Consider the following 22124-nt stretch of genomic DNA (forward strand, 5'->3'; position numbering starts at 1 on the left):
TTCTCCGTAAATATGCATTTGTTTGTTAAAAAAAATTACTAATAAAAAAACTAACCATCAAACGTCTGATTCAAAATTTAAATTGCAAATTAGAGATGTAAGCAGGTATTGTACCACAGGAGCCAACACAATATTCCACACACTTCACAAATCCCCAAACATTTATGCTCGTTGCTACCAACACGTACGAGTCAATCGGAACTGACTAGAGGTGTTGCCTGGCTAAAAAGCTAATTGCAAAGTGCGGTCACTTGGACTAAGAACACCGTAGAGTACAGTTCAGAAAGTTTACCACGTCAATTCTACGAGTCCATCCTTCAAAAGTGCCGCTAGTTCTGAGCACTAAACTTTATATTGACCGCATCAGATCCAAGATCCGCAGTGCCTCGGAGCGTTGGTCTCGACAGACGGAACAGGTAATAAAAGCATCACCCGCGATTGTCCAGAACTCGCATTCATTCCAGTAATTCCTGATTACTCGTTTGGTATAGCACCCAGCCACGCTGTCCCATAGTCAGTATCCAGACGGCGTCACTGCGGAATATCGAGGCTGCGGAAGCTATCGAACCGTCTAAAAAGGTCATATATTCAGACCGCCGCATTGGCACGTGGTGGTGAAGATCACCTGAGGAGTCCCGGAGACCTGCGACTAACACCGACCGCCTTCATAACGCGGAACAGCAACGAGACAACACGGAGAACCCGCGATAGAGGATCGTGTCATCTTTACGGGCCCACACACGTAACACACACTACACGATAGGGTCAACGTGAGTAATTGTGTACATACTAACCATAAAACTTAGGATAAGGATTTAGAACTAGAGAACTTAGATTAGGGATTTAGAATAGGTTCAATCAATGAATATAACAATAGTAGGTTACTCGCATTCAATTTTGTTATTATTTCTCTCAATATTCAATATTTTCCCTGAGAAGATAAGTTATAGTGAAATCTAAAAATATATCAAATATCTATAACTATCACACATTATGCCAAATGGGGTAGAGCCGATTGTTCCTGCCATTTTAATCCAATTCGAAATTCATGGTTCTATTTCGATCCCAGGCTAGCATAGCTCAGCCGCGACGTAGCGTGTTTCCGGAATTCCTACTACTTGAAATTTAAGGGCATCATTACCGTTATTACAACAAAGGAGGTACTCAAATCACGTTGAACGCCACGGTGCACGTCATTTGCGCCCATTCATCATGATACTGATCTCCTAATTGCAAAGGTTACGGCATATTTATTAGATTTGACTCGGTGTACATTTAATTGCTTAGATTTACTCGATACTAGATGGACTCAATTATCAATGCGCCACCCCCTTTGCCCTTTGTCTGTGGGAACATGTGTAATCAATATTATGCTGCAGTTACAATTAATTGCATTATCCCTTCCTTCAATAACAACAATCGCTAGTGGAGCGTAAAATCGCCTGCATTGTTCGCTTGGGTAGTAAAAATATTGCCAATCTAGCACAAGGGAATCAGCAGTGGATTTATGCCATTCGGCGAATAAAATTGGATTATGGTGAATGGCTAATTGATGATTCGCGGTAATGGGCATTGGTTTTTATTCCCTTGATTGATCTGTTCAAATAATGTTCCACGCAGAAGGCATAATGTAGTGCATAATGAATCGAACATCGTTAGGAATAATTGATCAAAATAGATACCACAACACAACATAGATAATGCAGTCAGTGGAAACGTGTCAAATTTCAATCTAATTTGATTCGTTGAAAAATCTCCCATCTAAAGTAAGTGCAAAATAATTGCTTTTCCCGTTGATTTTACGAGTAATCTTCAACTTACACTGGGCCAGTTATGCACTTTGAAGGTCAACAATAGTGAAATAAATGTTCGAAATCAATTTTTACGGTCAAGATCACATAATGCAAATTACAAATATTAAGTTTAATGAGAAAGCTTCCATCTCACCGACCGCTAGGCGAATTAAATAGGTTTTTTATCCCATTATTGTAATGCCGTTCAACGGATGTACTCCATTATTACGTCCACGGGGCGGAACATTCCCGGCGAGGATGGTACCGAACAATGGATAGTTTATTCACAGACTTACATGTTCTAATAAAATAGCATAGAACACCTCTGTTAACAATGGAGTGAAACTCTGTTAAAACAATAGCACCTCAATACTATAGTCGTGATTCACTGGTTGAACGACGCCCACGAATTTGATTCGCTAGTTGAAATGACTGACTGATGTAAAAATTGGTCAAATTGTCAATGTCTGTTATCTGTGGTTTAATCTTAAAAGGCGTTTGTCAGCGGACTTGCTTGTACTTAGCTGGTGTAGTCAGATGCTTCGAATGGGTGGCTGGGAAGCGGAAGAACGATTAAGAGGCCACCGATAATAAGATTGTCGGTGATAAATATTAATGACAGCGTGTCGTTCGGGTGGAGAGTTGGAAGAAATGTGTCCCAGATGTGCTCAAGATTCATTTAAAATGTTGCGTTTGTCTTTTGTCTTCCTGGAAATCGTGACAGTCGAAGGTTACACTGTCCAGTACAGTCGAGAAGTTGATCTGGAAGACAATAGACTTGAGTGGGTTTGAGATAAGGAACCTTTGCCTTGACTCATTATCTTAGTTCTTTCGCATTTAAATATGTATTGGTTTTCCGGTGCAATCCGCTGTATCGTTTGCTATTTATCTGACAACGTTCTCCAAAAACGAGAAAGTTTCAATGATGTGACCTAGTTTTTGATCGTATTTTCAGTGGGCCCATATTATTGGCTCGAATCAAAACTCGCCGAAATGTCAATTGACGATAGGTTCATCCGGAGTGTTCATTTGTGTTTACATTTTGCTAGCGTTGCCAATTTTATTTTGTGTCCAGCACCCAATGTGGCTACGCCACATCGCTTTTGCGCGTGCTGTCCGACTTCGCTACCGCTCAGTCGGACTTAAACTAGGGATAGCCCCTATGTTTGAGTAAGCCGGGCAAACGAGTGGATCACAGGTTCGCTTGCTTCCGATGGCGGGTCGGTGGCCACCTCGTCCGGCGGATCCTCAGCGGCTTTGCGCCGCTTCGGTTCCTAGGCCTCGGTTATGCGGCTAAGCCGCATCGAAAAGGTACCCCTTAAACATTCTAACTTGAATCGGTTGTGTCACCGGAGCCAGAATACGAATTAGAACCAGCCAGCATTCCGACTGAGTTAAACTGGGAAGTTTAGTAAAATTGAATCTGGAAATAAATTTTTTTTGGCAACGCTCCAGCACTCCGTTGATTTCACCACCTGGGCGCCAGGTTGACGATATGAAATGAACTTTGTTTACTTTCGACAAGTTTTGATTCGAGCCAACAACATCCAGCCATTTTCAGTCTGTGAAGTGACAGCACCGAATGTATCATCTTTTCCGGACCACAGTGTAGAGTGAACAGGAAACCATACCCGCTTTCGGTGCTTTATTGTGTGCACCTAGCCTGGATGAGTGGTTGGCCTGATTCTGCTGCATGGTTCTGGTTCTGTTTATGGCACTAACTATAATTTCCAAATTTAAATGCATATTTCGTAGCTGTGGAAAAGTTGAGCAACAGTCATGTGCAGTGTGCTGGTTTCGGAGAGGGGCTGACAGTTAATTTAGAATGGTACAGTCATACGTAATTCACTGGTTGAACACATTTTGCTTTGAGGCTGCTTTCTAGTCAGACCTCCGCGTTCTGAACCATTGCACAGTGGCTCAGAATGCAAATTTAGCAGGAATTTTAATATTTTGCTAAAGCTAAATTACTTAATATTACAATATGTTGTAGAACTTTGCAACCTTCTTTCATTTAAACAGAAGCTAGGGTGGTTCTAATTTTAGCAAGATTTAAAATTGATTTTTGAACGGTTCGAGATAGAGCTTGACTGTCTTCGATGAAGTTGTAGAACAATACATTTTTGATAAATTTGCAGAAGACACGCAAGCTCTATTTTTAATAGTTTTCTTTGCACGAGCAACCATAATGTAAGCTTTAGGATGTTCCTAAGAACCGGTTTTATTTGCATAACTTTTGTTATTTTTTATTTTACACTAAAGAATCCTATTAAATTTGCATTCTGAACCACTGTGCATTGCTAATGATAGTGGCTTCCCAAATGAACATCGTATACATTGTTCGCTCTGGTTCTGTGCTCATATTAAACCCACACTTCGTGTACAAACTCATAATCTTAGACTCAAACACGAAATCAAAACACGTGCACATGTTCGCCGAACCCCATGTCCGTATACGCAAGGTTGCCACTATTTTTCAAAGACGTGCATCAATCCATTTGTTTTAAATTTAGGAAAATATGACCCAATTTTCCAAAATTTGTGTGTCGCAGCTCCGCTAATTTAAAAATCTGGCACAATGAGAGGTTTGTCTTTTTGTCTGAAAGCTGCTAAAACCTCTGGTGGTGCCAGATAAATCTGACATAATGGCGTCCCTGCGTACACGGTGTGCGTGCACATAGGTTCGTGGCATTAGTTTTCTCTTTCTCACTCTCATCAGCACTAGCGTTGACTCTTTTTGCCTTGTGCGAATCGTTCTCGTGCACGCACACGGTGTACGTCGTAAGTGTGTGTTAACACACTCGACCCAACTAGCTCAATATATATTCTCTCAGGGTCGGCAACCGCCTGGGGAAGACTCGATCAACCCGAAACTTACCCTGTTGCAAAGCGGATTTATCGAGAGATGTCTATGAATGGAGAACTGACTCTGAATAGAAAGAGAAATTTACATAATTTACAAATTTATTGCCATCGGTACCATGTAGTTCGTCGAACGAAGGGGCCCATTGCTGAACAGCGGAGAGGGAGAGGAGAAGGGCATACCTGGGAACTCGGCGGTTGCAATGATGTTCCTATCGACAGGTGACGTTCGGTCGGCTGGTCTATCGATAGGTGATTCATCCGGCCCGCAGATCCACTTTTCCCAAACGATACGGGATATGCGTCGATTCACTCGGGTGGTGCGACGAGGGGTGCGACGCGGTAAGTTGTTAGAGATAGTCGTGGAGATTTCGGGGTTCTGTGAGTTGCGTCCGAACATTCAACGGTTCTGTCCAAACGAGCCCGTTGCCGAAACGTTCGTCGTGACTGGGGTTGTCCTGTTTAGGAATAATTGCGGGACTGTCTTCCGGGACGGCTTGGCACGCGCTTTTACAAACCGGGTATCTCAATCAGCGTACCAAGGAGAATTTTCTCCTAACTGCATAAAATTCGCACGCTTTACGAGCCCGAACTTTCTTCTGGGTCTTAAAAAACCTCACATTTTCTGTCCGGTTACTTATAAGGCCTACCATCAACTGCCTTTTCCTTATCTTCCTTCTTATCCATCTCCTCTCCCTTTCCTCCCCTCACCTCTCTAATTCTCTCTCCCGATCTCGACCATCGCAGGATGCAGTAGAGGTGAGCAGCCAGAATATCCCTCGAAGGTGGTATAATTTTGGTTGTTCAAATTTTCGGGAACATTTTAATGGGTTTGGACATTAATGCGGTCTTTTTACGTCTTTTGTTTTGTTGCGGTTTTTTCCGTTACAAAATAAAATAATGTGTAATAATTTTTTTTATTACCATTTGGGAAGCACGGCTGTTTTGACCCAGATAATTCATTCCCGTTCCATGAGATAACCTAGGCTAAGCCCCAACACCTGGTATGGATGTTCCGGGGTGGGCACAGAAGGTCTCTTTTGAATTTCTGGGACTTTATACAGCAGTATGTCCGTGGTTTCTCTAACGGTAACGTTCACATGATTATATTTTTTCCGAAAACGTTAACGTTTGATAGTTTTACTAATGTTAGTATACTTAGGCTAGTTTAAACAAAAATATTTAAAAAAAATAATACACAGCAAGAAAATAGACTAACGACAATTAATAAATCAGAGCCAGATAAAGAAATAAAAATTAAATTACACTTACATACTATACATTACATACTACAAACATTGTAAACTCCAAAACAAACGTCTCTCAATCGATACCGAACCAAAGCGACGGTAACAACGTACACGGATGTTTGAACTAGCGTTTGTACATCGTTCGCTTGGATTCGATGTTCGAGGCGAACCTGTACATCGAGACGAAGCATATTTGAGGTTGAACGCGTGCACGAAATTTTGCACACAGGTACACGGGGAAGTCTGGATATGAGCATTTGTTTTGTACATTACTATCTTCTTTTTGATCAGTTTTGTATATATGTTAGTCGTTCCAGCTTGTGGCGGGATTTGGGGGAGGATGCGCATTTTAATTTGTTTATTGTATTGTTCGTTTTGTACTAAACACTACCTGCTCATTTTCTCCCTGTTAACTCTGGAGCTGGGCGGGACCTGCGTAGATGTTGTCTTTTTTTCTGTTTATTTTATCGCTCGTCTCGCAAAGCCTCTCATTCTGCCTCACATATTTAAAATGGACTGAATGCATATAGCGTTAGGTTTTTTCGTATCCAAACGTCCTGTCCCAGATTCTCCTGGTACTGGAACAAGCTTTTTGCCTCACTTATTTTAAAAAAGCGGCCGCGGGTTCCACCCTGGGAAAGGACGTGCAAAGTGATAAAAAGTAAATGTCACCGCAAACCGGCAATGACCTGTCATTGCGAACCGGACCTTTCTTGACGATTTTCATTTTCTTGAAGTGGACAGTGTCCGGGTAGTATCGTAATATCCTAGCTATATACTAGATGTTTTTAGAAAATATATTTCACATGTTGCTTAGGTGCATGTACATGCATAGAGACAAATATGCCAAAATGCATCGACGGCATGTGCAATTTTTATTTCGATTATAGAGGTTTTAACCTTAAGGTCATTCGCCTCTTCTGGTTAGAAAAATCTCTTATGAAAAATTTCTAACCCTATGTGCGGGGTCGGGACTCGAACCCAGGTGTGCTTCGTACAAAGCAATCGATTTACCAACTACGCTACGGACACCCCCAGTGCAATTTAATTATTCTGCTCAACAGCTATGGTTAATGCTGTTTTACACAGCTCAGACAAACGACACCAAAGTTCATGTTATGTTTGAGCTCTATTATTTTCGGCACAAATCTGTACCTCATCGGCAGAAATCTATGCCGCAGCGGCACAGCACTATCATCGACATTTGCTTGAAATTATTTTGCAAGCATATTTTGCCCTGAGTGCATATAAGGAGTGTGACGACACTGTCAAAATTGGAACAATTATTATTTGTCAGTGTCATTCCAAACGAGTCAAGTTCATGTATTTTGACAGGTCATTTGTTCGTTTGGAATATCACTGACGGATAATCATGACAGTTGTCTTCACTCTCCTTACATATACTCTGATTTTGCCCTGCTAAATAACATCAATATCAGGAGAGAAAAAGAAACCCGTCTTCGCATGTCCCGTCCGGGGTTTCAACTATCGACTGTTTCGGAACTATGCTTTCCACACATATTTGTGTGGTACGCACTCAGGTAACTGGCGCCCCTATTTCTACATACAGAGTTTGACAAGAGGCAACATCGTTTTTTTCCACCTCGGTGGCACGGCTGTCATCTACATACATTTGCCTTGAAGCCAAAAATTTTGGTTCTTTGGTTCTACTAGCTGCAGCGATGCCACATATTTTTGTGAAATGTCTGTAGAAGAATAATTAAAATGTCTGTAAAAGTCTGTAGATGGTTGTGTAAATCCCATTTACACTAGGTTGATACTTTAAAAGTAGCTTGAAATTAATAAACTATTGTAAAGGAATCCGGGTCAAATTATTCTAGTGCAATTTTGTTAAACACTGTTACTCTTTTAAAAGTCTGTAGATTTCTGATTACGTCTGTAGGAGACCATCAAAAGTCTGTAAAATACAGACATGTCTGTAAATCTGGCATCGCTGACTAGCTGTCAAGAAATGCGTTTAAGCTATGTTCATATCTATTTTTGTACGACATCGTCTCTGTGCGTAATAAATATTTACTAAACAATTAATTATTTTATCCGTCATTATGCTAACTGAATATTGTTTAACTTCATATAAATGTATAAAATGATGGTTGGTAATAAAATCGCAGAGCAACAATATTTGAAGAGACAGTGAATTATTTTATTGATAAGTTTCGTGTTTAAAATTTATTGGCTTTCCACGTAGCTTAACAACTTGTTGAAAAACAATTACTGCAAGCAAATTTCTTCCCTCTGATTTAACCAACGATTCGATTTTTGCACAAATAACAGGGATAAAACATCTCAAGTGACAGATAGTAAACAAATCTTTCTGGGGGTTTGAAATCGATTCCGATCGACCGACTTTTCACAATTCTCAGCCAGTGTTGTCATAATCATAATCAAAAAATTAAAAATCAATGATCACCGTCGAAAAAAATCATCGATGATAATCGTTTTCATTATTACCACCTGACATCACAAACCTTATAACTTGATATACAGAGAGCGATGTTGATCTAGTATTCTCGTTTTCAATTTTATGTGCCCGTTGTCACCCTTAACTGTTCACGCAACGGTAACCAAAATAAAATCATCGCGTGATTGCTACACATTTCAGTAGAAGAAATATTATTGAAAAATCGTGAACAATTTTTCTCACCGTTGGATGATCTGTCTCCTGCTAAACGCTCTCATCGTATTTTGTAGGCTCTATTAGTAGAAGACACAGCTAATGGCATTTTCGTTTTTGACAATGCACTACACTGGTTTACACTCACTCAAACTCCCTAAAGCAGAGAAACCGTGTGAAGTTTCCGGGTTTCTAGTGTTTTGGCGGCTTCGGCGATCAAGATATAAGCCCTGTGGGTCAACTAAAATCCTAGCACTCAAACATGTTTAATAGTATAGGGACATGTACTATTTGTACTATAAAGTTAAATTAATATTTTGGTTCGCTGCATACGAGAACATTTTCCCCCTAAACAAATGTGTTGGGCTCTAATTACCTTCCCGCATCTCCCGTTATATTCAGCTCTAGTTGTTCAATCGCAGCTACTGCAAAATGGAAGACGAAACTGATATAGCAGTTTATGCGCATAATAAAATCATCAATATCATACATCATTGACAATTGGTGAGATTGATTTTCTCTTTAGATGATTCTATGAGTACGTGTGAAAGAAAAACTTATCACGATGATGAGATCGAAGAAGGCGTAATGGATTTCACATTTTCATTGTATTGCTAAACTCATCCGTGATTTTGCTGATAATAAATATCGAGTAAGAAAATCAGTAGTAATTTTATGCGTTACCGATTTTTGATTTTTTGATAATTTCCCAACACTGTTCTCAGCAAACATACGCAATTTCATTACAACAGTGGACTGCTGTTGTAACTACTGTCAAATGTCACTATTGGCATAAGCTTACTTTTTCATTAGATCGTGTTCTATCAACAGCGTTATTAGTATTTCTGTAATTGGCGATTTAATTTTTTTCAAAAAATGTCTCGTTTGTGGTTGTGGTATTTTAAATATTTTCGGGTCACCATCATGTGTGACTAGTTGCACGATCATTACATTTCCTCTATGAACCATCCTCGACAAGATCGCATGAATCAAATAATAACTCCTTGGGGACATCCGCATACACTCAGTTTCCTAATCTTTACTTATCTTGAAGATGCTAGGTTAGATTGCTTATGCGAAAAAGCTTTTCTGATGTTAGATAACATTGTAGTGTCAATATCCTATGTAGAATTTCGTGTCTAATTGAAATATTGGAATAAAATCCCATATCCTATTTGTAATGTTGTTAAAAATCTCTGTGCCCCTGTTAAACTAAAGCCGGGGACATAAAATACTCCTTCATGTTCAATTACAAAAATAATTCAGCTGATTAAGGTCAACTATTTTCCTCGACCTATCAGAAAATTATAGTAGGTGGATCAAAACAAATCGTTAATCACACTAATACAGCTTCAGTTTGGAAAATACTCTATACCCCTGAAGATTCTTATCACACCGCAACGTTAGAGTAGGCTTATCACATACTGCTTCTTCAATCGATATTTTTACTAGTTTTTTATTACACCTAAATTTTTAGCTCAGTCTTTGTGTCGAAACAAATGCAATTTATTCGAATAACATTGAAAACCTTTTAATAGATTTTCATATTTCTGAATGCATGTGCGCCATACGTAGGAACAGTATGAATGTAGCTTAATAATTTGTTGACAACAACGCCACCACAACAACAAACGGAGGTTTCAGGAAACTATCACCGTGCCACCGGGGTGGTTTTTTCACCGATCAATGGGGATCAGTTTGACAACGTCAAAATCGCTTGAAATGTCACCAACAAACAGCAGTAGCAGTAAACAATAGAAAACAATGCACACTTTCTCTAATTTGATGCAAACAAAAGTGCTCCTCGTTTGTATTTAGACAAATTTCGTTTATTTTGTTGCAAACAAAGTTTTTTATGTTGACTACGCCAATATGACGTCATGTCATCCTCTTGTACGCACTACAATTATAGTTACTACATTCATAGTTAGGCGGAGACGCTGACCGGAGCCAATTGAACATGTCAAATGCCGAAGCCAATCGAGCATGACGTCACATAACATGTTCTCTTTGAATGTACATATATGAAAAAGGCATTGTGGCTATGGTCATAATTATTTTACTCTTCGCTTGTGTTGTAAAGTTCTTACTCACGACGAAAATGAAGTTATAAACCTAGAGCTTGAACATTTGCATAGGATGCCAGTGTTTTCTTCCTAAAATAAGAGCAGCCAGTTTTCCGGCTTTTGTGTGCGCCTAAGAGAGCTCACAGAGTGCCGGCGAGAAGCTGAGCAGGGGCTGGTACTGACAGTAGGATGCGAGATCCGAGAAATCTGCTTGCTGCAAACCAAATGGATCTGCACCGACTGCCTGCTTTTAATCTGACAGGCTCCATTCGATATGCTGCAAGCAGGTTTCTCGCATCCTACTGTCAGTACCAGCCCCTGCTCAACTTCTCACCGGAGCTCTGTAAGCGGCCTGGCCTAACTCTGAGTATAGTAACTCTAACTAGAGTCTGTGTTCTATTAGAGTCCCATACAGAGCAGGGATCTAGGTAATATTTTGTGAAATCTGTGTGCAGCCTATTTATTAGCGCATTTCTCCAAAATTCCACGCGGCCTTTCCTGTTCGAAAAGAACGGCCGCGCTTCATGAAACGTCGCGCTTAGCCAATCTGTCATGATGTTGCAAATTTGCATAACGAAGGGCTGAATGAGTGATCAAGTTGTTCCAAAAATCAGCCCTGCGTTATGCAACGTTTTGTGCAGGTTGAGTATACCAGATGCAAGTGGTGCCAAATTGATCACGTTCAGTACAATTCAAAAATTCTTTTTAGGGTTGTGGTGGTATCCAACGGGGAAAACGATACGAAATGGTGAGTGAAGCTAAGCAATCATGTGAAAAAAATTCCCCCTCCCCCCTCAGAGGCGAGATTCGAACTCGGAACCTTTGAGACTCCGGCCCAATGCACTAACCCTTATGCTATGCCTGGGTATGGTGACATCCCAGAAAGAACATATGATTATCCCATTGGCGACGGTGATCGTACCCTGCCTGCAAAGCGAGAATCACACACAACGGCAGCTGAACACCCTAACACATTTGATCTATTTAATTTCCCCGCTAGATACCAAGGCCCGGGTTTTTATTATCGGTTGATGTCTAATTTTTAGTTCATTACCCATCGTACTTCGGTGGGTGACAGAGTTGATGAAGACTGTCGATTTCTGGTCCCTTGCCCAGTGAACAGAGGTATGACGGGAGCGAACCCGCCCGTTCGAATTAAACTAATAATTCAATTTTTGGTCTTTTGACTTAAGTGCCAATACCTTATTTAGGACAGTGGTGGTATCCAACGGAGAAAAAGCTAAGCAATCATGTGAAAAAATTCCCCCCAGCTCTGTGACCCACCAAAGTACGATGGGTAATGAACTAAAAGTTAGATATCAGACGATAATAAAAACTTGGTATCTAGCGGGGAAATTAAATAGATCAAATGTGTTGGGGTGATCAGCTACCGTTGTGTGTGATTCTCGCTTTGCAGGCAGGGTACGATCACCGCCAGTGGGATAAACATATGTTCTTTCTGGGATGTCACCATACCCAGGGATAGCATAAGGGTTAGTGCATTGGGCCGGAGTCTCAAAGGTTGCGAGTTCGAATCTCGCCTCTGGGGGAAATTTTTTTCACATGATTGCTCTTCCACCCGTAACTCCGGAACATAGACATTTTCCGATCTCGACGAACTGAGTCGAATGGCATATGACACTCGGCCCTCCGGGCCGGGATTAGTTGACGATTTTTAGAGTGATTGCCTAACCTTTCTATATGAGAAAGGCAAAGGACCATTCACAGACTCTCACATATCCATAAACCGTCAAGAATGGACCGGTGAATTCTTTAAACAATGATTTTTCCATAGACAAGCGCCATCGTGGTGCGCCGCGCTTATAGTATTTCAGAAACGGCCGGTTCCCAGAAACATGCCAGGGAATATGATTTTCACTAAATCCTTTCTGTGGCGTATTCTCAGATACATATAGATTGAAATTAAACAAAGAAAAAAATCGATTTTTTTTTAAATCGCGAGAGTAGAAGACCCCCAAACAAATCTTACCACCTTCGAAGACATGTTAAGAATATCTGGAATGTTCGCGATGCCTTAAGAAAAAACTAAGAATTTCTGGGAAAAAAATCACACATCAGAGGGCTTTAAAATTATTTCAAACTTAAAAAAATGACTACGAAACTCAAGTAAATCTCATGAAACTCACACTCGACTAAGCATTTCAATGAAGTATTTCGAGAAAAGTTAACAAAATTAGGAAAATGTAGCGAACATCAAAAAAATTTTGCAAGCTACGGCATGTCCCGTATGTTTCAGGGAAGTCTTACTAACTTCAAGAAACTGAAAACTTTTCGAGCGTCAAATATGAAATTAGAGAATTCTTAAGGTGTACAGCTATCTCAAGCGATAATAAACGCCTACAAACGGAGACTACTAGAAGGGCTTAAATGTCGATTATCTGTGGTTTTACATAAAATTGTAGACAACGTGTTGTTGCCGGTTTTCGTGTTTTTATAATGACAAGTATGATAGAATTATTCGATTCGAAATATTCCTGGTTGCTTCATCAGTAATTAGTACTTAGTAGTTCTTTGTTTTGTATATTTGTTGTCTTGTGCTCATCTTAAGGCGTTTTTATTTCTACGTTGGCACTACACTGGTTTAACATCAACCGCACTCGACCTAACAAGTGTTTAAAAAGTTATTGTTTCGCACGTGACACTGGTGTAGCATCGACGTAAAAATAAAAACATTATTATTTGCCACGTCTACCTTTTGACTGGATCCCAATTGAAACTTATTTTTTGCACTGCTCGACGAAAATCTCGGTAGCAATAGTTATGTGCACTAAAAACATTTAGCATGGTAAATTTTACTTCTCGCCCGTTCGCTATGTATAAATCCAAAATTACTCTAACGATGCATGAGTCCTGCGTAGTCTGATTGGCAACGTCCGGAAAACTTTCCAAGCTTCACTGCACCTTTCTCTCTCTGTAGCTCAATCTGATTGTTAACTTTGAAACAGCAGCAGCGCCCAAGTTGCCTTCCCCAGACCGTTAGGGTACGGGGTAAGGCAAAAAGTCCCATAAGAAAACAACCCACTAAATTAACTTTCACTTTTCTTTCTTGTTGCTTTTGCTCGTCTTGCCAACGTCCGGTCATCGTTGTTCCTGGCAATTGCATATAAACAACGGAAATTTAATTAAACGTCCGACAAACTACGTTCATTTTACAAAAATAAATATAACGACGGTGACGTCGATGCTGCTGCTGATGCTGATGATGATGATGATAACGATGACGACGACCCTTGGGAATGAATTATGCAACGAAATTTTGGACAAACAATCGCTACAGGTGGAACCTCAACCCGACCGGCTAAGGGCTGGAGAGCAGAACACAAGGCGGCCAGGACGCTCGGAATCATCATGGGTGTGTTTCTGCTCTGCTGGTTGCCGTTCTTTTTGTGGTAAGTTGAAATACAAGTTTACAGTTACTGTTTGAAGTTTTAACGAGCGCTGCTGGTCCAGGGATGGTACAGAAGGTTCACCAGGAAAGCCTACAGCAATTTTAATTTTTTGGTTCAGATAAATTGTTTTTGATCTTCCACTACTTGTTAGTTGTGAAGAATGAGCACAAGAGGAAGATTTCCATTTGTTTAGTAGTTTACCGTTGGAAAATTTTCATCGTGAAAGCAGAATTCATTCCTCTTTGTCCCAGATTATATAATTTTGACAGAAACTCTGAACCACGGCTCACATAAACTAGGTTAGCTACTGCGCTAATGTCATTTTTCTGTCTTGAAATCGAGGGAATTTTGATAGTTGGCTTTTACGCCGTAATCCTATATTTGTCGAGAATTTGACGTATCCAAACGAGCAGAAATATGACGTATCTCTATTGCGAATACGTCAAACTTTATTTTGATATATAATGTTTTCTTATTCTTCATGGCCACACTCTAACTGGGGTGCCCTAACCAAGAATTAGGTTTTACACCAACCGACATAACCCCACAAAACGAGCCGGATGAACTTCTTTTGACAATTCTCGGTGGTTTGTTACATGGAAGTTACGTGAGTTCGAATGTAACAGATGAGCACCCGTAGCGCTCGCACTCACGCATCTGACAAAGTAAGCAAACCACCGAGAATTGTCAAACATGAACTTCATTCGTTATGAGTTCATTCGTGTCGTCATCTTGTAGAACTCAATGCTCTACATTTAACCATTTTTTGACATCTATCAGTCGTCCCAGTCGCGAACACTGTTCGATAACGGCACTGAGGAGGTGCCCTGTATTTCCATTTTCCTATCGATGATCTGTCAAAGCAGGTGCAAATTCAGCAATTTTAGTTATCACCCATCATCGGTAGCTCCCGTTCCATCAACCTATCGATTGCCATACACTGCTGTGGATTCTTTTGAACAGATTGCATTTAGTTAGAAAATAAATTCAATTATCTCATTCATTCCCTTTCTGCCAGTCGGTTGGATTCTATTCGTCGATACTACCAGCAACGGTGTTGATGATGGAGCTTCATCGTACCGTGAATCGAAACTTGATTTCGAGTCTCTGTTTTTTGCTGTCATTCATTTTTAACTCATCGCTTCACTGTGTCGCAATGCTTCCCATCAGTTCGGGGTGGGACTGGTACTAACCCACTTTTTTGGCGCCGTCACCATACAGTATGTAAAAAAAAAGTTTGTCTTCCTCTGTTACAAAACCAGTATTTCTTCAATATTGAGGTCGGCCAAATCTTAGAAAATAAAAAATTGAACACAACGAAGCAATTTTATTTACATTGTTTCTCAAATGGTCTAGTCAATTCTTGGATTTTGGTCTTCCACATTTTTTGATCATGTGCATAACTTTTGCTTCAGAATTCTCACGAAATAGTTTTGATGATCTATCATTCATTTTCGAATACTCAAAAAAATTCAACGTTATTTGGAATTTTGTCCAGGAACCTGAGAAAATTTCAGAGCTTTTACAATTCCAGTGATCATACAGCTGTTATGTACAATTTTTACATTGAGTAAAATGACAGCAGCTGGTTTATACGCTAAACAGTAACTAGGTTCATAAGGGTGAATAATTTTTTTACGCCTTTTTATTACCTGTTACAATTTCACAAAGTGGCACAAAAGAAAAATACAAGTATTTTTTTAGTGAATTTGATGATCTAGTGCATACATAATAAAACGTAAATAAAAATCCCGTATAAATAAATACCATTCCAGAAATCTTCGGAACCATTTCCAAACCATTTGTATAATGCTCACCATATTGGGAATACTACTGATATATTTCACCATTATAATTGAACTGTTATACTACCATACCCATTTTAGTTACCATTTCCAATACATTCCGTGTATCCTATATTGGAGATTTGTATACTACATTGTCCTTTGGCGTCAGAGGTTAGTATTGCTCTGGTGGGCTTTGTTATTCGTATATCTGTTTACCCTGCTCACAAAAATCTGTAGTTTAAGATGGTCAAAAATTCTCGTCTTACAATATTACGGAGATAGCTCAATTGGATAAAGTGTCAGTTCACTTAGTGTCGACGAAGCATTCTTCAGCAAATGGCGAGAGCAAAATAATATTTCATCAATCGATAGAATTGAAATGTAAAGGGGAAGAAATTTTTTTTTCTCCAGCTAGTATTTTATCCATCGCTAGACTTAAAATATGCATGCCACCATAATCTGTATGGTTCTTGAATGGTATGTTGTCAAAATGTATACGGAAAACAGCACATTTTGGTATGGTGACTGTTCTTAACAACCCGTTGTTTGTACGGTCGAGTATGGAAAAACGACACTGGTTATGTTCGATATTATACTAGGCAATGGTTAATCTATTGTTGAACGAACCATATTGAAAATGGTTTTGAAATGATTGATGCAATTGTTGGCATATGGTATACATTTATGCGGGATGTACTTGAGGACGATTTTGTCAAGAATATTAAACAAATACTAATTTTGTGGTAGGGGTGGACAAACTTTTTTTACATACTGTAGGTATGAAATTTTCCCATCCAATCCAACGCCTAACAAGATGTGATGGCAAAATTGATTGATTGAATCTTTTCATTAATGTGAAAAATCCTCCATTGATGTTAGATTTGTGCCTAGCTGGGGCCATTGGGGCTAATTGAGTTTCCTCTAACCGATTTCAGTAGATTCCAATGGAAGCCATTGGTATGAAGGAGAAATTGTTGATTCCAGCATGCTGTCAGCATCTGTTGCTACGTTCTCTAGTTAAAATGATTTGAGTTAGAACTAAAATTATTAGCAGATGCACGCGTTGTTTTTACATTTAAACCACAGAGAACAGACATCCATTACATCGAATAAAAATATTTAAAAAACGTGTGTAAACATTTGAATTAATATACGATAAACACCGGAATCGGTTCGAAATCCTGCATGGATTCAGCATGGAATCTTGCTCCAAGAAAACAACCGATTCCGACTCTATCGGTTGATGCATTTGAGCTGGAATTCATGCTGGAAGTCCGAACCGGTTCCGGACTAGTTTGGGTAAAGGAATAACCGCTGTCAATTCTGTCGAACTCAGCCACACAAAAACATGACGACAGTAGCGCACCTAGTTTGGATATCCCAACTACCTACGAAACCGTTAGAGATTTTACACAAGTTGAATGCTGAAGATGGACGTCTGTTCTCTGTGTTTAAACTGCGAGCCAATTTTTTTTCACTTTTCATTAATAATTTTAACATTTTGAGTGAGATGACCGCAAACCATCAGCAGTATAGACATGTGCGCCGATGGATTTTTGATCCGCGGCAGCTTTCCGATCGTTTTTGATCGGTGGCGGCGACAGCGTTGGCGGTATTACGCTGTTTCAACAGGAATGCCAGGTATTTATTGAATTCCTGAAAAATAAAAGCTCTAGAACCACCTTTGTTTCGGATTCGAGTATTATATTTTTTGTTGTTAGTTTATTTGACATGGTACAGTGCGTTAGTTTAACTGCGCCAATGATCTATTATACTTTAAAAGTATTTGGCCTTGTTGGCGCAGTCCACAGTGGGACGAGCCCGGAGTCCATATATGAAGGTTATGCGATATTCTCACTAGTATTTTTCTCGTATCAGCTGAGCCATCAGTGACATTTTCGCGAGATTTTTAGTGATTTGAATGTAAAATGAATTTTTGACAGCTTTTTCAAGGGCATAATTCAACTGTTTTTTGCAATATTTGACCATAGGAACTACATACGGTTATTTCCGTTTTTCAAAGAAACGGTTGATTTTATGCATTGCATTACTTCACCAAATTTATCCGTGTGATAAAATTACACCGTAAAATCGTCAAAAATAAGTCACTAGTTGGTTTAGTTAGTGTTTGGATAACTGTTTGTCATGATTTTTATTGAATTCGAACTTCTAATGCGATATCAACAACGACGCCAGCGAATGCACGCAATCACATTATACTCATTCGAAAGCTTTTAATTTTCTCTTTAAAATGAGCCTATGCTGGTTTTGCGAAAACTTGCGATAAGCAGTCAAAATTTTAAAAAACTGTGAATGGAGACGCATGGTTATTACTGATATTGAATTTGAATAATCACTTTTAACTAGAATAATGACACGTATACATGCACAACTTTCAAATAGCATTGAGAGCATGATCTACAAGGGTTTTACTAATGATCAAGAGTAAGGAGTGGAGTGGAGGTATAGATGGTTTCAAAAATCAGTACATATTTTCAATCATCTGAAAAATGTCAAAATGTTTTTGAACTATTTCTTGCTAACTTACGTAATAACTGTCAAATTGAGTGAACACAGTTCTAGTCATTTAATGAGACTATTTTGATCCGAATTTGCATAGCACTGATATAGCCTTAGGTTATGCAACATTATTTAAATAAAATTAGACCATTTTTAAATGTACCATATACGCGAAAAGGGGTTTTCGATTTATTTTTATTTAAGATAAGAAATAAGCAACCTAAGTAACTTAAAACACACACACTAAATCGTTAACCATTTTGTTGATTAGTTAATGTAATTAAACATTCCACTAAGACGCTCAAAATGTTTGTTTTGAAAATGAAAGAAAATTTAGTTTCCATATCAAGTAACCCACTAATGAATTGAACGTTTCAATATTAGTCAAACACATCTTATTTGATCTGTAGAAACGAAATAGTCAATTCTGAAGCCACATAATGAGATGTCAATCAATTCGTTTCAATATGGAAAATAAATTCCAAAATTATTATTGAAAAAATCATTATAAAAGACAAAATACTTACTTTTGAGCCATTCTAATAAGTAGTAAAGTTAATTTATATTTTCATAACCAAAAAGGAATTCAGCGCATAAAAAGTTCTTTAAACGTTTTTTTGAATTTTCACAACAAAATAATTATTTTTTAGCCACCCTAATGCATGATGACTTTTTTTACAAGTGTTAATATCAAAACCGATTTAGCACACGAAAATTAATATACACAAATTTTAAGAACGATTTCGAAAAAAAAATATTTTTGAGACACCCTAATGAATAGTAAATGTTTATTTTTTAAATGTTTTACTATCAAAAACGAATTTAGTGTACCAAAATTACATAAAACCGTCTTGTTTGAACCGATACGGCAAGGTTTGGACTTTAGTCCACCTTTTGTTCTAAGTCGTGCCACTGTGCAGTCTGTTACGTGTTGAGATAATATTTATTGGAAGTGATGAGTTGAGTAGTTTATGGCATTTCTGCTTACCTTATGTGATGGGATGCGCTTTTGCGGTACTATCCCGGTAAAAAAATGCGGACGAACATGGTCAGGCGATTTAAACAGCTTGGCGTTTGACTCAACTCGCCTGTGCTAATTGCCCCTAGGGGCAAACGCAATTTGCGAATGCGATTTACAGGCAATTTCAACACTTAGACAAATTTTCTGGCGGCTGAAATGGACTTGGTTGTTTTTGCGTTTTTTAAACATGGCGGTTCATGTTTGGCTTAAGCTTAAAATTGTTTTTTTTTTAACAATTCGCATGTTCTCGCTTGTATTTTGTTTGTCTAGTGCACTTCATTTAGCCAACGAATGTGGGAAATTGTGGAATCGTGTGTAAGTATAGTGGAACAAGATCTCTAACCTAAAGTCTTAATAAAAGTCAGAATGTGGTAAGTGTTGGTGTGCAATACCAATTTCACCATTGATAATTGATTTTAATGATTCCTATAATTTTGTGGTGATTACGTAGTGTATTTATAAGTTTATGTGAGTAGATAATGAATCCGAAAATAATTATTATTTGTAATTTTCATATTAGGCAATTAAGGGCGATTACATGGCGTGTTCCCTGGGCGACTTGGAGGCGATTTAAGGGCGGGTAGAGCGGCAAGAAAATGACGGTGGTAAATCGCCCAAATGTTGCATTTGAAATAGCCCCCTAATTGCCAGCAATTTGCTGGCAAATTGAAGGGCAATTAGCGCATCCGAGTTGGCAATTAGCTTCCCGTCAGCAAGCAACTTGCCCTTTTTGACTGGGATACATGAAACAAGAGCTTCTTTTGATGACACATAGATGTCCGCACCATAAAATAACCTCATCCCAGTAAATTACAATCGGAATGAGATTCGGAATGTGAGCTGATTTATGATGGAATTCCAGCCGAATTCTGACCAACTTGACCCCACTCTACTCTAGTATTCCAGGAATAGGACTAATTTGAAATAATAATCAACTGGTACCAATTTGGCGTCAGTTTGGATTTCTTGTCTAACTGGCAGCAAGTTGGTGTCAGTTATTTACGAGAACAGAAAATTGTTTCTTTTAAGATTGTTTTGCTTCGGAGCAACTGGAGCATGAAGCTTGTATTCGAACAAAACTAGCGCAGATTCCGGTTAGTTTATCATGGTGAACACTTCTTTGATCAGTTTAATGTCGATTCAGGAATTCTGTCAAATCCGCGTGGGAGCGATGTGACATCCACTAAAGACAGTAGAATAACTAAGAGACGTCATGTTCCCTTTGGAATACCAACTCTATGAGCTATAAGCGTTCACAGCTGAATTGGTATTCCAAACAAAACATGGCGTCTCTTTGTTATTCTAGTCTCTTTAGCATGTACCTCCAAGCGAACGATGAGAAAAATAAAAACGCTCTTCGCACTTTTTACGTAAAGTGTCGCTCCCCGACCAGGAAAAAATAACTGGCCAATAACCCGAGCATACTGTTTTCTGGTATCATACCAAAACCTGGTATTCACTGAATATTAATACCTCATTGAGGTATTAATCAGGTATTGAAGAAACATTCTTCAATACCTGCTTAATACCTTTGTAAAAATACTTCCATAGTTAAAAATATTCAAATTCATTCAATGAAAATTGATCATATTCAGCCACATTCATTTTCAATATTCAGTGACGCAGCTGAAAACGTCAAACGAACAAACCACAACAACAGTCATCCATGCAGATTTTTTATTCGTCTCCGATTACTACACGAAGCGACCGTGCAGCAACGAACCAAACGCATCAAAGTAGGCCCTGGCACAATGTAAACGATGATGATTGTTCTTTCATACGCTTTACCGTCATTTGAAAACATGTTCCTTGATAATCAGTGAAATGAATATATTTTCTATACGCCGCGAGTCGCTTCAGGTTCATTTTCAGCTGCCAAAATAGAGCTTCGATTATTTGTAACTCTGAATACTTCATTTTAGTATTATTTATGTATCCCTGTGATTTTTACAAATACCAAATCAATTCTTTATTGAATACCTTCATACAGTGAATTTTGTTATTGGAAGGTTGAAAAGGTTTTGTTACTATTCAGGTATTATAATAACTCGTTTGATTATCAACTAGTTATTCGTAGTACATGTCTCAGTTATTATTTCAGGTATTTTACCTCTTATGCAAGGCTCCTCAATACCTTATTGCGGTGTTCAAGTATTAGTACAGTATACCTGAATTTGGTATTATGAAGTTATTTTCTTCTGCTCGGGTCTTCACTTGCATGTTATTCCTTTTCACTTCGTTGTGTGTTGTCTCATAGGAGCGTATCACTACGTGGCTCAACAAACAAAAGAAAAGAAAATGGGAGGCTCTTTTGTGTGCATTGTTGCCCTGCTCACTGGGAAGCAGTGCAAACAATTGGGTCATTAAAATGAATAAAATTCTTCTTTTATTGCATAAACCGATTGAGATAAATATATATCTATCTATCTATATCTATTTCTATATTATTTTATCTATCTATATATATATATATATATATATATATATATATATATATATATATATATATATATATATATATATATATATATATATATATATATATATATATATATATATATATATATATATATATATATATATAAAAGTCAATGTTTGTATGTATATGATCTATGGACTCCAAAACGGCTTAACCGATTGCCGTAAAAATTTATACATAGTAGGTATTTGTTCTGGAGCGTGTTTGTGTGCTATTGGTTGGAGATTATCTGCCCGTCAGATGGCGCTTCGAAACAAATTGTGTTTTACTCTTATTTCGCAGAGTGTCGCAGCAACGCGCG

General features: G+C 38.6%; 1 protein-coding gene across 1 annotated transcript in view; it reads left to right on the plus strand.

Moving 5' to 3' along the window:
* LOC131695720 (uncharacterized) overlaps positions 1-22124 on the plus strand; it is a 72160-nt gene that overhangs the window by 39062 nt on the left and 10974 nt on the right. The window contains exon 4 of the mRNA XM_058984216.1: positions 13905-14016. Within this exon, the coding sequence (XP_058840199.1) occupies positions 13905-14016 (112 nt within the window). The remainder of the gene's footprint in view (positions 1-13904; positions 14017-22124) is intronic.

This window comes from Topomyia yanbarensis, unplaced genomic scaffold (assembly GCF_030247195.1).
Source record: "Topomyia yanbarensis strain Yona2022 unplaced genomic scaffold, ASM3024719v1 HiC_scaffold_5, whole genome shotgun sequence".
NCBI lineage: Eukaryota > Metazoa > Arthropoda > Insecta > Diptera > Culicidae > Topomyia > Topomyia yanbarensis.